Raw genomic sequence first — 15,763 nt, 5'->3', positions numbered from 1 at the left:
ACAACAACAAAAAACAAAACCCTAGACACTACACACATACATGGCCCTGACATCTCTGAGAACTAGCCTAGTATCACTCTCATCACTACAGACACTGTAAGTCAGTCAACAAGTTCTTCTATTGACAACAAGAAATCCCAAATAGGAAAGATCCAAACATGAGGCCAGCAAATGTCACAGGTTGCTGTGCCATTAGTAATCAACTTTAAACTAAGTTGCCAAGGAAGCCACATAACCACAGGGCATGGGCCAGTAGACTTGGTGAAGGACAGCTGAATTTTTACCACATCTCATCACTTACCAAGATGTCTTCCCATATTTCCTCTACAATCCTTAACATTCTTGACTTGTTTCTATTCACATTTCACCAAATCCTTCATATATTTCTGATTCTCTGCTGCCAGAACAACGTATCCATTTTGGTTGCCATTTCACATAAGCCTCAGTGTATGATCGCTACCTTTCAGCACTAACCGTGTCCTCTGCCTTACATATAGGACATTCCCCTTCCCAGTGCTCTTCAGGTAAGTCTAATTCTAACTATCTAAAGAAAATCAGAAGACAGAAAAATGCCATTCTCTGAGTTAACTACGAGAATCAACCCTACTCTCTGAGTCTAGCAACCAGGAGACCACAGCAGCCTTTGGGAGCAAGGGTATTAAATGCTGTAGAGCTCAAGAGAGAATGAACAGAACAGCAAAACTCCACACTCCATCAGGAGGGTACAGAATGTGCTACATTAGACCCAGGTGGCTCACCACTTAGAACATCTCAATTGATCTCAACTACAATTGAGCTGCATTGAAATTACGTTAAATTGTTAAGAGCCCATAGAATAATTATACTTTATAAGGAAAAATTGCCTTTTCTGAACATGAGTTCTTGTCTTTGCTTTGTAACCATAACAGCCTATGAAGCAGTCTTCAAATACCTTGCTCCAGTCTTGTCCATCTTGTTTAAAAAGCAGATCCGGGGTATTTTGTGTTTGTCAGCTTGCCTCCATACAGTGAGAGTCTGGGCCTAAAGGAAAAATTAGAAAAAATGCCCATGGCTGTTGCTAGATCCATGAATCTGTGGTGATGTGGAATTGGGTCTGATGCCTCTGCAGTTCATTTCCAGGGACTCTGTTTTGCTCTTGGGAGAGCAGAAGGGGATGTGGTGAAGTGCCTGGAAGATGCTTCACACTGCCTGAGACCAGTGCTTCTGTTTCGGTAAACTAAGTTCCCCGACAGAGTGATTCAGAATCTGGGAGATGTCCAGAGCTCTCAGGACAGAACTTAAGTCACAACCAAAAGATCTACTTTTATCTTGCTTCATTTTTCCCAGTATGTAATCATGAGCTAACTTGTTTTAAGTATTACTTTTTTAGACCAGGTCTCAGAAAGCCCAGGTTGGCCTGGAACTTGCTACATGCAAGGTTGGCTCTAAACTCCAGATCTTCCTCCATCCTCCTCCCAAGTGCTGAGATTACAGCCAGGTGCGACCATATCTCCTAATACCAGTTTGTAAAATATGTAAAATAGGGATTTTTGCCTTGAGGAATAAATAAGAAAATAATAAAAGAACTATTGTGATAAAAATCACACTTCATTTAAGTATCTGAATGTCCATGTGAACCAATAGGATAAAGGTGAATGATAGACTACTACTTATAAGTAATTCACATATACTTTTTCTCAAATTGATTTCATTGCTGCACATATTAAATTTATAAATACACCCTGGCTGTATTAAAACATCTGTGTACCTCATTGAATCCTTAATTCAGCCTGAAAGTCTAAAAAAGCAAAAAAGACTAGTTTTCAGCTTTTTGTTTGTTCAGGTAAAATTTATACACAACAAAATCCACAGACTAAGCCTATAGATAAGTTTGAAATAGACCTTGAGTAACTCAGATCAATACATAGAACCTGCTGCTATCTCTCCAGATTTGCCTCTCCAGCCTGCTGTAAGAAACCAGTTCTGACATGCCATCGCAAGTCCATATTCTGCTTGTTCACGAGCCTCACTTAACCAAGGCTTCTGATTTGTCCACTTTATCCCTTTACTCAGACAGACCAGCTTCTCTATACACACTTACACAGCTGCTAGCTTGGAGCTGCTGTAATTCTAGCCAGTATTCTGAACAAATGTTCCAATCCCTTGGAAAAAGATGCAGAGCTATTGGGTTTTAGGGCAGATGTATATATAACTTTATATGAAACTGCCAAACAGTCTTCTAAAGTCATTGTATCAACAACTGTGAGCCCCAACTGAACCACTGTCATCAATATTTGCTATTGTTCCCTTTTGAATTTCAGTCATTCTTCAGCATATAAAATGCTAGCTTATGATGATAGCACCCTCTCAAAAGCCCTGCACACAGACCAAATGCATAACGGATACGGCTGGGTCATGACAGTAGTTAAGACAGCACACAGACCAAATGCATAATGGATACGGCTGGGTCATGACAGTAGGTAAGACATATGGTGATAGCTGCATGAACTTCCAAATAAGAACCTTCTCCTAAATAACCAGTTATAACGATCACACTCAGAACATTTTAGGCTTAACATAGTTTAAAATAACATTTTCACGCAGTACATAATTCAAATTTCTCTGTGTTCCTCAATGATCTCTTCTAATTCACTTTAAATTGAGGATCCAACCAAGGATTTAAAAATACATTCATTTTCTTGATTTTTAAAAATTCTTTTATCTAGAATAGTTCTTCAGGATTACCCTTAATCATTTATGATGCTTACATTAAATCGGTTTTGGTTTTGTTTTATTTCTGAGAAGCTGTAAGTAGTTGTCCCTGACACATCTTCTCACTTAGATTTCACTAATCACTGTCTTGTGGTTAGACATGAGCCAAACATTTTGAGCACAAGTATAACACATATTTGTTTTATCTTCCTTAGGGTATTATACTGTGTCAATTTGTCCCACTTTTAAAAAGATACTGATTTTTACAACTTAATTAAAATAGTTTAAGGGCAGAACTTATATGAATTATATATTCAACAAAGCCAATTTTGAAGGGCACACTCACTAAAGATAGTGTAACTCACCCCTATACACAAACCAGGTAGTGGCACACACCTTTAATCACAGTCCTTAGGAGGCAGAGGTGGGTGGATCTCTGTAAGTTTGAGCCTAGCTTCATCTGCATACATGATACATAATGAGACCCTGTTTGAAACAATAAAAAACAAACAAAAGAAAAATAACAAGCATAATTCACTCTACTATCAATAAGCTCTATTAAAAGAGGACTTTCCTGAACCCAGGCACTCATACGTGGTTGGCAGATACTCTGGAAATGAGTTGTAGCTGCTCCTAAGAATCTGTTTTGTTTGGTTGGTTTTTCAAAACAGGGTTTCTCTGTGTAGCACTGTCCTGGAACTCACTCTGTAGTCCAGGCTATCCTTCAACTCCCAGAGATGGACCTGCCTCTGCCTCTGGGTGCTGGGATTAAAGGAATGTGCTACCACCACCAAAAGGCTAAGAATCTTTACGTTACCTGTGAGGAGATTATTCATGGTTCTGTGTATTGCTAGAGGTGCCAATTGACCTCTCCACACTATCTTTTAAGGATGTTTCTAGAGCAAACAATCTATTCAGGTGGCATCTCCCTTGGGAGGAAAGGTAGGTTTGCTGACTGCCCTAGAAAATAGACATTGTCCATTCTCTAGATGACACAGAGGCGCTAACTGCACAAGATAAAGTGTTCCATTGCTCTGACCATGCATGTCATGTGAGCAGCTGGCATCTGACTGCTCTCATGCCACTCTCTAGACTAGGACTTGGAGGGAATGTTGACTCTCTGGTGGTTACTACATGTAGACTAATAAAGTCCCCTGACAGTGACCTAGTGACTTTGTGACTTCTGACAGAATTCATGACACTAACACAGAGGAACTCGATAGTTTAAGATCAACAGAATCCCAGGCTCCTCATGGTTCCCCACACCAACATTCATACATTTTCTACAGAAAAACCAACTATCCTTCCATTGTGAAAAGTCTGAGGTCACAATGCATTATGAAATTCCAGCTTTCTTCTGTCCCAGTCTGACTAATACGGATTTACCAAGTAAGGGGCTATAACTGACTAATCCTGATACGTGCTACATTTTAATGTCACGCTGCTGCTGTGTTCACTCCAGCCTCGGCTTTACCTCTACACCAGCAGAGGCATCAAACACGGCCACCGCACCGTCCAACACCCTCAAGCAGCGCTCGACCTCCAGAGTGAAGTCTACGTGACCTGAGGAAAGAAAAGACACTTAAAACCATCAAAACCAAATGAGACCAGTCACATGGGCCAGCAATGTCACTCCTGAGTGTACCCAAAGCAAAGTGGGCAATGGAAAGGAGTGTCTCAAGAAGCTATTTGCACACCCACATTCACAGAGAACAAAGTGTGGGAGAGACAGTCGCCTCCCTACACCTACATGTTCTGAGCCTAGAGATGTGGTTATGGGCTAAAAAGATTCAGGAAAAAGGGTGTCTGTTCTAAACATGGACAGACATTTTTTCTTGTCATTATTCTCTAAACAATACAAAATAACAACTATTTATATAGTAGTCACTCGTATTAAGATACTGTAGGCATACAAAAGGATTCATATAGGTTATATGGAAATATTATACCATTCTATAAAGAATTTAAACATCTACAAATTTTGGTATCTACATGGGATCCTAAAATCAATTCCTCATGTATACTGAGAGGCAAGTACACACACACACACACACACACACACACACACACACATATACACACACACACAACACACACACACACACACACACAGAGTATAATACAGCCTTAAAAGGAAGAGATTCCTGTTAAGTGAACGCTTCACACTAACTGAAATAAATAAGCCAATCACAGACAGGTAACTGTGGTGTGACTCCACTTACAGGAGCTACCTAGAGCCATCGCCTGGACAGACGTGAAGAGCAGCATGGAGGGGAGGGGGCAGAGGAGAGATGTTGCTTACTAAGAACAGTTTCAGTTCTAGAAGACGGAAAGCTCTGGAGATCTATAATGCAGAGACGTGAACGTAGGAAATATGATGAAGCTACACACTTAAATTAATTCACATAGGGGCTAGTGAGACAGCTCAGCGATTAAGAGCACTGACTGCTCTTCCAAAGGTCCTGAGTTCAAATCCCAGCAACCACATGGTGGCTCACAACCATCTGTAATGAGATCTGACTCCCTCTTCCGGAGTGTCTGAAGACAGCTACAGTGTACTTACATCTAATAATAAATAAATAAATAAATCTTAAAAAAAAATTCACATAGGAGATTTAATGGTTTTGACCACAATTTAAAAAAAACAACCCACAGAAACAACGTAAGTGACATAGCTTCTCTGCGATGACAAAGATTCATCATACCTGGAGTATCAATCAGATTGACTCTATACCCTTTCCAGTCGAGAGTCACAGCTGCTGACTGAATGGTAATGCCCCTTTCTCGCTCTTGAGCCATGAAATCTGTCACTGTGTCTCCATCATCGACATCTAATCAGGAAAAAGAGGCCACAGTTTAAAGCAAGTGCATCATACCAGTTCCCAGTACACCCCCAGGATAGCTTCGTATGCTCTGAGAAAAAGCAACTCAAGTTATTTAGTTCAATACTTAAAGTCCTTTGTTTCTCTACATAAAATCTTTATGAGGGAAAAGCTTTTTCAGCAAGATCAGTAATTGTGTTGTGGATGTTTCTTTTGTCTTTAAATCGACTAAACCACACATCCTGCACATTAGTGCTAGTTGGATGTTTCTTGCTCCATCTGTGTGCCATATCCCTTTCTAGGAGGTGGAGCAGAGCTCACTCAAGTCCACTCAGCAGGCTCCCTCCTAACTTTATTCTTCTTCCTGCCACTGTGATTGTCCTGGTCTGTACAGTAAATCTCATATAACAGAACTAGCCTTGCCAGGCTGTCATGAGGACAAAAAGAGGCAGGACATAGAAGCTGGTCCAATCCAATAAGGTCAGATAGCAGTGACACTGCATTTGGAATGGAAAACATTCCTCCCAAGTGAAGTTACCCTCTACAGAGACTGCTGTTCTCCAGAGCAGGGAGTTGTCTGCAAGGAAGGCCTAAGGACAAGTCTTCAGTGTAAACCAATGCTTAAACTTAAATCTAAACGCTGACTCAAGATGGGCAGTGGTGGCGCATGTCTTTAATCCCAGCACTTGGGAAGCAGAGGCAGGCGGATTTCTGAGTTTGAGGCCAGCCTGGTCTACAGAGTGAGTTCCAGGACAGCCAGGGGTACACAGAGAAACCCTGTCTCAAAAAACAAAACAAAACAACACAACAAAAAAGTTGACTCAAATGATTCTTGAATTACACCTTTTATTCTGATTAAATTTATAGACAACAAATATATGAAAGTTATTTTTAAAATTCAAAATTCATGAATATAGGATATCATACCATTATACTAAGTACTTATATCAACAGGAGACCCCAAAATGGCATCTAGCTTCCCATTACTCTCTCTCTCTCTCATAAACATACACACACACACACACACACACACACACACACACACACACACACAATCATCATCACCTTCTTTCTCTTCCTCCTTTTCTTCCTTACTGGTAAACTCTATTAACTGTATATAGCTTGGAGTTATATATACTGGGCTTCCCTGACTCAGATATAGGTTATATGAAACCTGGACACTGTAACTCAGTCTTCTCACTTGGGTGGCTCTTGTAGAAAGAAACACCCAACGCTAAGCATGGTTCTGTCCTACGCCTTCCATGAGGCCCATGACAGCCGTGGGGACTCAGTGTTGGGCTGAGTCTCAGAAGATCTGGTGATGTCGCAGCTACCTTATCTTAAGGTTGCAGTTTAGACACCAGTTACTCCATGCCACACTCTAGCTGACGTCTTAACCCAAATCTTTTCCAATGATGCTTTTGCTAGCGGGGGTTGGGGTCAGGAAGAATCATTCTAACCTCCCAGTGATCTTGTGTATCCAGAATAGTACAAAATTCTTTCTGTGGTGGTAGTTTTGCCTGCATCAATATGCGCCATAATTCCAATATTACGAATTCTGTTTGAAAGGGAGGAAAAAGTATGCATTATGAGGTGCACATTTCAACCAAAATATCTATGCTGTGCAAATTTTAAAGGTGATTAGTACTCCTATAATATATGCAATTATGTACAAGGACAAATACAAAACCAATTTTTTATCTATTATCTGCATACATTAAGTATACGCTATAAGGGGGCGCACTATGACATTCTCATACATGTATGTGATATATTTTGCTCATATTCACGCCCACCACCCTCTCTTGTCCCTTACCCACTCCTGTGGATATATGCTATCACACTATCATACAGAATAGCTAAGTGATAAAAGGGCTAATCACAATCTTTAAAAAAAAACTATATTCATTTTTGTTACATTAAAAATTCTTAATATTTAACTGAGAAAAAATATCTTTTGAGATACATACTAGCATTTATATAGAAACAACAGAAATGACATAAGTCACTGGTAAAGCCTGTCAGAGAAGACTTGTGAACTTCCTTAACAGCCTCTAGAAAACCAGTCTAACGACAGTACTTACTTGTCCACAGGAGGGTTAATGATGGAATGAAGAGATTTGACATCACTTCCTACTATGCCTAATAGGAAAAGAATTCAAATTAAGCTGTTAAATTATTAATTTTTTTAACTTATAAATGAAAACATACAAAATAAATTAAAGCATATACAACATTCCAGATCAAGCTAAATCAAGCTCAAGAACATAGACTTATTTAGGATTCATTTTCTACCAGTAAGTAAGAAAGCTGTGGTTGATGGTACAAGTTCTAGATACAAATTTCTTTACTCCCACCTACTGAACAACTTCTAAATCAAATTCTTAAAAAAAAAAAAAAAATACAGATTATTTTTCCAGGCAGTGGAGGCTCATGCTTCTAATCCCAGCACTCAGGAAGCAGAGGCAGGTGGATTTTTTAGTGTGTGAGGCTGGGCTAGTCTACAGAGTGCGTTCCAGGAGAGCCAAGACTACAAAGAGAGGCCATAACTTGTAAAAACAACAACCAACCAACAAACAAAAACAAGCCAACAAACATTAGTTTCAATCAGTTACTTACTACTCCTCTATTTACAGAACGGTAGAATTGGTGTTCATAACCATATGATAGAAGGTAACTGCAGACCCTAAATAAGAGGAAAACCTAACCATGTAGACATGTAAACCTGCATTTTAAGTCTTGACGAATTCCAAGTAAGCAACTGCTAGTAAGCTGCCATGCCAGTCAGAACCTCCTTTCCCTCAGCAACGCCAGCCTTTACAGACAGCAGAGCAGCCTGAGTGCAGTCAGTCAAAAGAAGATGAAAGATCCCAATACTTCCATATAGCTAAGCAGCGTTTCTTCTTCTTTTTTATTTATTTAATGTTTTCTTTGGTTGGTTTGGTTTGGCAGTGTCTCACTACAAAGCCTTGGTTGGCCTAGGGCTTGTGATGGAGATCAGGCTGGCCTTGAATTTACAGAAATCCTCCTTCCTCGGAATGCTGTAGTTAAAGGTTTGCAACACAGCACCCAGCTTTTATCTAAGGTTTTTGAGGCAGAGTCTTATACGGAGTCCTGCCTGGAGTTAGACTCTCAAGCCCCCCTTCTCAGCCTTGTCATATGGTTATTTCTTACATGAAAAACGTCCACAGTGATCACTCCATGCTAGCTTAAGTTACAATAATTATACTGTAGGAACAACAATTTTATTTGTGAATACAATCTCTACTTTCATGCTATTTAAATTTCTAAAATAAGAACACTTTTACATTTAAAAAACCTCATTGGGCAGTCTAAAGACAAAAGGACAAAGTACATACCACAGTTAAATTAGCAGGGGCAGAGCACTAACATACTAACAATGCATCCCATGAAATTCATAAATTCTTGTAAGTCAACAGCCGATCAGTAATGTTTCATTTCATTATTTGCACATGATAAACTTGAACAGAGGAATGGCAGCAGAGTTAAGCTACGTTTCATCAGTACTGTTTGTTTACTTCAAACACAGCAGGCCACCGGGAGTGAAGAGCTCAGTTCCCAGGCATTCCAGAGTCTAGCAGCCATGCCTTTAATCTAAAATAGTCCAGATTCCTCAAAATAAGTTCTAGTAAATCTCTATTGACAGAAAACATGCTAACATAAAAATCAGCCACTCCCCCTCGGCTCAGCTGTCAGAAGCCCTGGAGAGGAGGGAGGGAGCACCCACCACAGGGGCCCATCCGCCTCACAGCTACCAAAACCCTCTCAGCTCAGAATCCCATGGAAACAGCCAATAAGTTAAAGCAGTTTGCAAACCTCTAAAAAGCAAGATTCTTCAACCAAAGGAAAAGGAGCTAATGTGAGAAGAAAGGAAAGAGCAAGGTCTCAGGTAAACTACAGGGATTTAATATCTGTACCTGGTGCGGAACTGTAGTTTCTTGTAAGATGCACCTGAGTCTTTAATCTTTTTAAATTTGCTTTTATTTTGCAGTTACACATGGTCTAGGAGAGAAAAAGAGAAATGGACATTAATTTTACTCTAGCAATACACATAAAACATAGAAAACATAAAATACCTATTCTTGCTGGGTGCCTGTAATCCCAGAAACCAGGAGGCTGAAGCAGGAAGTCTTAAGCTTGAGGCCAGCCTCCGCTACAGAGCAAGAATGTCTGCATGCGTTTTCAGTGGAAATACCCACTCCTCAGAATGCTGCTTAAGTCATTTTAAACTAGCAAAAATCACCCAAGAGCCTACTGACAAGGTCTGCATGGCCTGGGTCATAGGCTCTCCAAAGCTCCTTGCTGCTGAGTCCCCGCAGGCGAGTGACTGAAGGCATGGCTCCACCGGAAGACTCATATTTGCAATGCACAATCAAAGTAAGAGGTTACAAAATGCACAGAGATCTCGTGTTAGAACAAACCTTACAGGGAAGATTTACAGGGAGGATGCTATCAGGAAACATGAGGCAAGTGTCCCCTGCCTCAGAAACTGGCTTCCAACAGCTCTACAGAAAGTTGTACCTCAACTATTTAAGAATGATGTTGTATCTTGATTTAACAGCACAGAACTTTACTTCACGGGTATTTCAACCTACAGATAAACACACACACACACACACACACACATACACACACACACACAGAAAGAGAAGCACACTCCTAGTTAGCAGTGTAAGGGTGAGCATGAAGTACTGCCATTTTTGGAAGAGAGAAAAAACCCAGCCTCCTCCAAAACACTCAACATTTTTATTACCTCATGAGAAAACCATTTCATTTTGTCAGATGCTCTTTTTTTGCTAAGGAAATCTTTAAGTTGCATTTCCACTTAAATTGAGGTAATCTGACCAAACCAAACCAGGAATGATGAGCTGTATACTAGTCTCTGGGAATAAATAATTAGGCTAAATACAACCATTTATAAAAAAAACACTTACATTAATGTGCACACTGAACGTTTTCTGATGATTCACTGCAAAAATTCTCCAGTTGGTGAACATCGTGGTCCTCTAAAACGTTCTCTGTGAAAAAAAGACAAAATTAAAAAGCTAAACATATGTAAGTCAGTAAGGCACATATAAGCAATAGAATAATAGAATTGTAAGTTTTAGAAAGTAACTTGGCAGCACTCGTGAGGCAGAGGCAGGTGGATTTCTGAGTTCGAGGCCAGCCTGTTCTACAAAGTGAGTTCCAGGACAGCCAGGGCTACACAGAGAAACCCTGTCTCGAAAAAAAAGAAAAAAGAAAGAAAAGAAAAAGAAAAACTTCGTATTAAATGAAACGCACAGTTCTTACTTAAACAAAACTTCAAGATATAATTAAAGAAAATTTATTGAAATTAAAAAAACTCAACAAAAATATACTTTAGGTAAATATTTAGAATTAAGTTATGATAGATATCTCAGGGAAACTTAGTAGTTTCTGATCAACAACACAATAAATATGTCAAAAATAAAATACATAAAAGCATACGAAAGCAAGCAGCCTGCCTCTGTGAATATGGAAGCAGAGCGCCTTTACTCTGCAAACACTTAATGACCCTGAGGTGTAGCCATTGCTAACTCTGTCAAGGTCCTGGGTTTGACCTCAGCACCACAACAGGCCCTTAGACCCATATTTACCAAGTCTTCCCTGGCCTTAAAGTACAAGATCAAAGGTGTGAGAAAATTATCTGTCTAGGTCACGGGAGGCAATGCTCTATCAGTTATGCAGAATTTTCATACCACGTGAATGAGGCCACCAAGATGGCTTAAAAGGTAAAGGCTCTTGCCACCAAGCTTGACAATCTCAACTTGATCCCTGAGACACACAGAGTGAAGACAACCAACTGTCATAAGTTGTCCTCTGACCTCTATGTACAAATGCATGTGTTTTCACACTGGCACATCAAACAAACAAACAAATAAATGAAATACACTTAAGTCATGTCAATAAAGTTTAATTCATAAAAAAAAATGTGACACTTAAAAACAATCATAAAATGTACTCCTATGTAAGCAGAATTTAAGATATTACTGTAACTAGCCTGGCATGGTGGCTCACACCTTTAATCCCAGCACGTGGGAGGCACAAGCAGGCAGATGTCTGAGTTGGAAACCAGCCTGGCCTACAGAGTGAGTTCCAGAATAGCCAGGCTACACAGAGAAACCCTGTCTTGAGGAAAAACAATGTTGCTGAGACATAACATAGGAAAGGGGATCTGTCAGCACCCAGTGGAAACAGCCTTAAATTAGGTTCCTACCGTTGTACTAATTCTATCTTCCCTCCCTAAGAGACCCAAATGTACTGTCTACATACAATATTTATTATGTACCAATATCTCCGAAATAACACACTTCATTTCGAATTTGTATCATATCTAACATTTCTGCAAAAGTATGATGTATGAATAAGATAAAATGTTAACAACAGCCCTTACCTATTACTTTTGCTTTTCCTCTTTATGCTCAGTGGAAGATCTCAAGCTACCAATCTTATTTTCATTACAAAGCTTATTTCAAGCACAAGGAATTGTAAAAGATTTAAAACTTTATGCCTGTGTGTCCCTAGGAATGTAAGCCGTGTGTGTGAGGGTGACTGTAGTGACAGCTGGGAAAAGAGAAGGAATCAGACTCAGTTAAAGGGAGTTCTTAATCCAGAAGCTGATTAAATACGTGTGCTCAGAGTCAGAAACCCACCAAGACAAACACCTACAGTTCATCTACTTCCTGTCTGGATGTTCCATTTCAACAGTCTTTAAAAATATATATATATCTGTTTTACTATTAGAAAATTGCTGGACTCTCAGGTCTTCTGAAAATTTGGATAAATCCCTAGAAATCTCAGAGCTTTGGTCTTTCATCTATGACAGCACAGATAAAGCATGAGAATTAAATCCACATATTTAATAAAAATTGTGTCTAAAATTGCTTTTGGGGTATTGAGTTAAAGCAGTGAACAAGGACAATTACTGTGCTCAATCAGACTCTATCAAACTCGAGGGCTACAAGGTGGAGGGGGCTTGAAGTAAACAAAAATATACAACATCCTACTGTCATTGATGCGGTAGAAAAGAATTAAACCACAAAGTGAAATGGAGAAGTTATGGTGGAGATGTCAAGGGAGGCTTCACTAAAACTGTGAAATTAAAAATAAAAAAAAAATCAGGAGCTGGTGAGATGGCTCAGTGGGTAAGAGCACCCGACTGCTCTTCCAAAGGTCCGGAGTTCAAATCCCAGCAACCACATGGTGGTTCATAACCATCCGTGTACTTACATATAATAAATAAATAAATCTTTAAAAAAAATAAATGAAAAATAAAAAATAAAAAAAAATCTAAAGTAGGCAAGGGAGTCACTGGGGGAAGAGGGAGCATACTTTAGCCTGAGAAATTACATAATTTACTGCACCTGAAAATACACGAACGATAATCAGCACTAGCTCTGATTTTGTTGTTGTTGTTTATACTATGGAGGACTTAAAAAATAGTTTGAAGACCAGCGGTTGTGGTGCCTGCCTTTAATATCAGCACTCTAGAGGCAGAGGCAGGTGGATCTTTGTGAGTTCGAGGCCAGTCTTGTCTACGAAGCAAGTTCCAGGACAGAGAAACACTATCTGGAAAACACCAAGAAAAGAAAGGTAAAAAAAGAAAGCGACAGCTTGAACCCAAGTGCTAATTTGAGCTGTACTTTTCAATTGTGGTAGTTCCAACCTGGAGTTAATTAGTGAGCTTCTGTGACTAGAGTACAAGGGTAAAACTGGGGACTGAAAAGATGGCTCAGGGCTGGTGAGATGGCTCAGCGGGTAAGAGCACCCAACTGCTCTTCCAAAGGTTCAGAGTTCAAATCCCAGCAACCACATGGTGGCTCACTACCATCCTTAACAAGATCTGACTCCCTCTTCTGGAGTGTCTGAAGACAGCTACAGTGTACTAACATATAATAAATACATCTTTAAAAAAAAAGAAAACTGATGATCCAACACCCTGCTCTGTTCTCGGAGGGCACCAGGCACGCACTGCACATGAAAAACAAATAACATGGTGGGGGAAAACGCACAATTTTCTAAAAGGTAAAAACTGCCCTTAATCACACGGGAAAGTCCTGGGCGTCCACAAAAATAGAAATATCTCTTGCTTTCCTGGCCGCTGGCCAGTAGTTTTATTTTCCATGTAATAAATCTCAACCAAGCGTGCATCCGTTAGTTACAGGAGAGAGCAACAGACAAACAAATCAGTCGCCCTCGATAATGGATGACCCGGCAGACGTCCCGGCCGGGGTCCGGAGGCCGGGGAGTGCTCGTCTGGAAGTCGCTGTCCGTGGCAGCTACAAGGTCGGCAGGGGCAGACCAGCAAGACCGCGGCACGCACAGGGCGCCTGGCTGGTTCTGCTCGACTAGCCACTCCGCCGGGGAATCAGAGAGGAATCCGCCGCTCCAAAAGCGGCAACGGCGTCCCGGTACCACATCCCACCGCCTCAGACACCCTCATACCCGCAGAAGGAAGCCGCGGGTCGCCCGGCTTCCAGCAGCTCCGTAAGCAGCTTCCGCCCCATCAGCAGTTCCGGTGGCGCCGCAGCTAAAACTCTCCTGAGATCAATTTCCGCCCTTTTGCCTAGGAACCGAAAGACGTCACGGAACTGCTGTGCGGCGCTTGCGCTCCACTCGGCCTACTTAAAGGACGACCCTTTCCCGTCCCGGACTGAACGAGGCGGACTCGTGGGCCGGTGACACCCAGAAGTTGAGAGTTTTTTGAGACCCGGGAGGTCGCGGACCGCTGCTCCGCGGTTGTCATCATGGTAAGGAGGCCTCCTCGGACGCGGGCGACGAAGGCCCTGGGGTGAGCGTGGTTGGGCTGTCAGGGAGAGAGGACCGTGGTAGGCGGAACGGAGATGCTGTGGCGTGAGGATGTAGCTTCTGGACCCGGAACACAAGTCTTGGGATGAGACCGAGTTCACTATAAAAGTCCTGATCTTGCTACCGTGGCGTCAGTGCCAACCTAATGGAATGCAGTTGAGACTTGTGATGATAACTGTATAGTATAATAAACGCATCACACCGTTTTAATGCTCAGTACACTATATTCTTTGCAAAAACCCAAACAGCAAATAAGGTGCGGAACCAAACATTCCCTTTATAAATGAATTGCCAGACCTGCCATTCTCCGCCCCCACCTCTGTTTTGTTTTGTTTTGTTTTGTAACTCACTCTGTAGACCAGGCTGGCCTCGAACTCAGAAATCTGCCTGCCTCTGCCTCCCCTCCCAAGCGCTGGGGCTAAAGGCGTGTGCCACCACCACCTGGCGTCATTCTCCTTATACTGGATGTTTCTCTTCAGAGTGGAATGCCATAGACCTTCTTTGTAGTTGAGCTGGACTTGGCCTTTGTATCGTGGGTTCTGTTTGTGTTTGTTTGTTTGTTTTTGAGGGTTCAAATATAAGTAAATGCTGACTGCAGTTTCATTGTTAACAATGAAACAATTTAAAACACAAAAGGGATCCCATATTGTACTGACAACATGCAAAATAATACACCCACTTTGGAAGATAACACGGCAGTAGACAGTTTCCATTCAAAGATCTGAATTCAACTATATTTATTCCAACTTTATTCCGAATCACCAAAGGAAAAAAATGAACAGTCCAGATATACATCATATGGTCAATGGATAAAGGAATGAGTTTATAGCTGGGCGTGGTGATACACGCCTTTAATCCCAGCACTCGGGAGGCAGAGGCAAGCAGATTTCTGAGATGGAGGCCAGCCTGGTCTACAGAGTGAGTTCCAGGACAGCCAGGACTATACAGAGAAACCCTGTCTCGAAAAACCAAAAAGAAAAAGAAAAAAAGAAAAGGAAAGGAAAGGAAAGAGTTTATAGCCACACACTGGAATATGACCAAGTGCTAAAAGTACTTAAGAGCTGGTATACACAAAATGGATATATTCTAGTTGAAAGAAGCCAGATGCAAAAGGATATGTGTCCTGTAGATTCCACTCACTGGGCAGAGTAAACCATACAAATATAAGGTTGAAGATGGGGAAAGAAGACTCAAGAGTAGCACAAAGGAACATTTTGGGGTGGAAAAAATCAATATGCTGTCTTGAATATGATGGTAAAGAAATGTATAATTGAAGCCGGGCCTGGTGGTGCAGGCCTTTAACCCCAGCACTCGGGAGGCAGAGGCAGGCGGATTTCTGAGTTCGAGGCCAGCCTGGTCTACCAAGTGAGTTCCAGGACAGCCAGAGCTATACAGAGAAA

General features: G+C 41.1%; 2 protein-coding genes across 2 annotated transcripts in view; one reads left to right on the top strand and one right to left on the bottom strand.

Annotated features, from left to right (window-relative positions):
* Gfm2 (G elongation factor mitochondrial 2) overlaps positions 1 to 14,123 on the bottom strand; it is a 36,909-nt gene extending 22,786 nt beyond the window's left edge. Inside the window, exons 1-8 of the mRNA XM_021208189.1 lie at positions 14,001 to 14,123; positions 10,469 to 10,552; positions 9,452 to 9,536; positions 7,598 to 7,655; positions 6,974 to 7,071; positions 5,397 to 5,522; positions 4,166 to 4,254; positions 932 to 1,020 (exon numbers count right to left, since the gene is read on the bottom strand). Of these exons, the coding sequence (XP_021063848.1) occupies positions 932 to 1,020; positions 4,166 to 4,254; positions 5,397 to 5,522; positions 6,974 to 7,071; positions 7,598 to 7,655; positions 9,452 to 9,536; positions 10,469 to 10,531 (608 nt within the window). The 5' untranslated portion in view covers positions 10,532 to 10,552; positions 14,001 to 14,123. The remainder of the gene's footprint in view (positions 1 to 931; positions 1,021 to 4,165; positions 4,255 to 5,396; positions 5,523 to 6,973; positions 7,072 to 7,597; positions 7,656 to 9,451; positions 9,537 to 10,468; positions 10,553 to 14,000) is intronic.
* Positions 14,124 to 14,163: 40 nt separating this feature from the next.
* Positions 14,164 to 15,763, top strand: part of Nsa2 (NSA2 ribosome biogenesis factor) — a 7,836-nt gene continuing 6,236 nt past the window's right edge. The window contains exon 1 of the mRNA XM_021208500.2: positions 14,164 to 14,305. Within this exon, the coding sequence (XP_021064159.1) occupies positions 14,303 to 14,305 (3 nt within the window). The 5' untranslated portion in view covers positions 14,164 to 14,302. The remainder of the gene's footprint in view (positions 14,306 to 15,763) is intronic.

Source organism: Mus pahari, chromosome 11 (genome assembly GCF_900095145.1).
Source record: "Mus pahari chromosome 11, PAHARI_EIJ_v1.1, whole genome shotgun sequence".
NCBI classification, from domain to species: Eukaryota; Metazoa; Chordata; class Mammalia; order Rodentia; family Muridae; genus Mus; species Mus pahari.
This window is presented reverse-complemented; position numbering and strand designations above follow the sequence as displayed.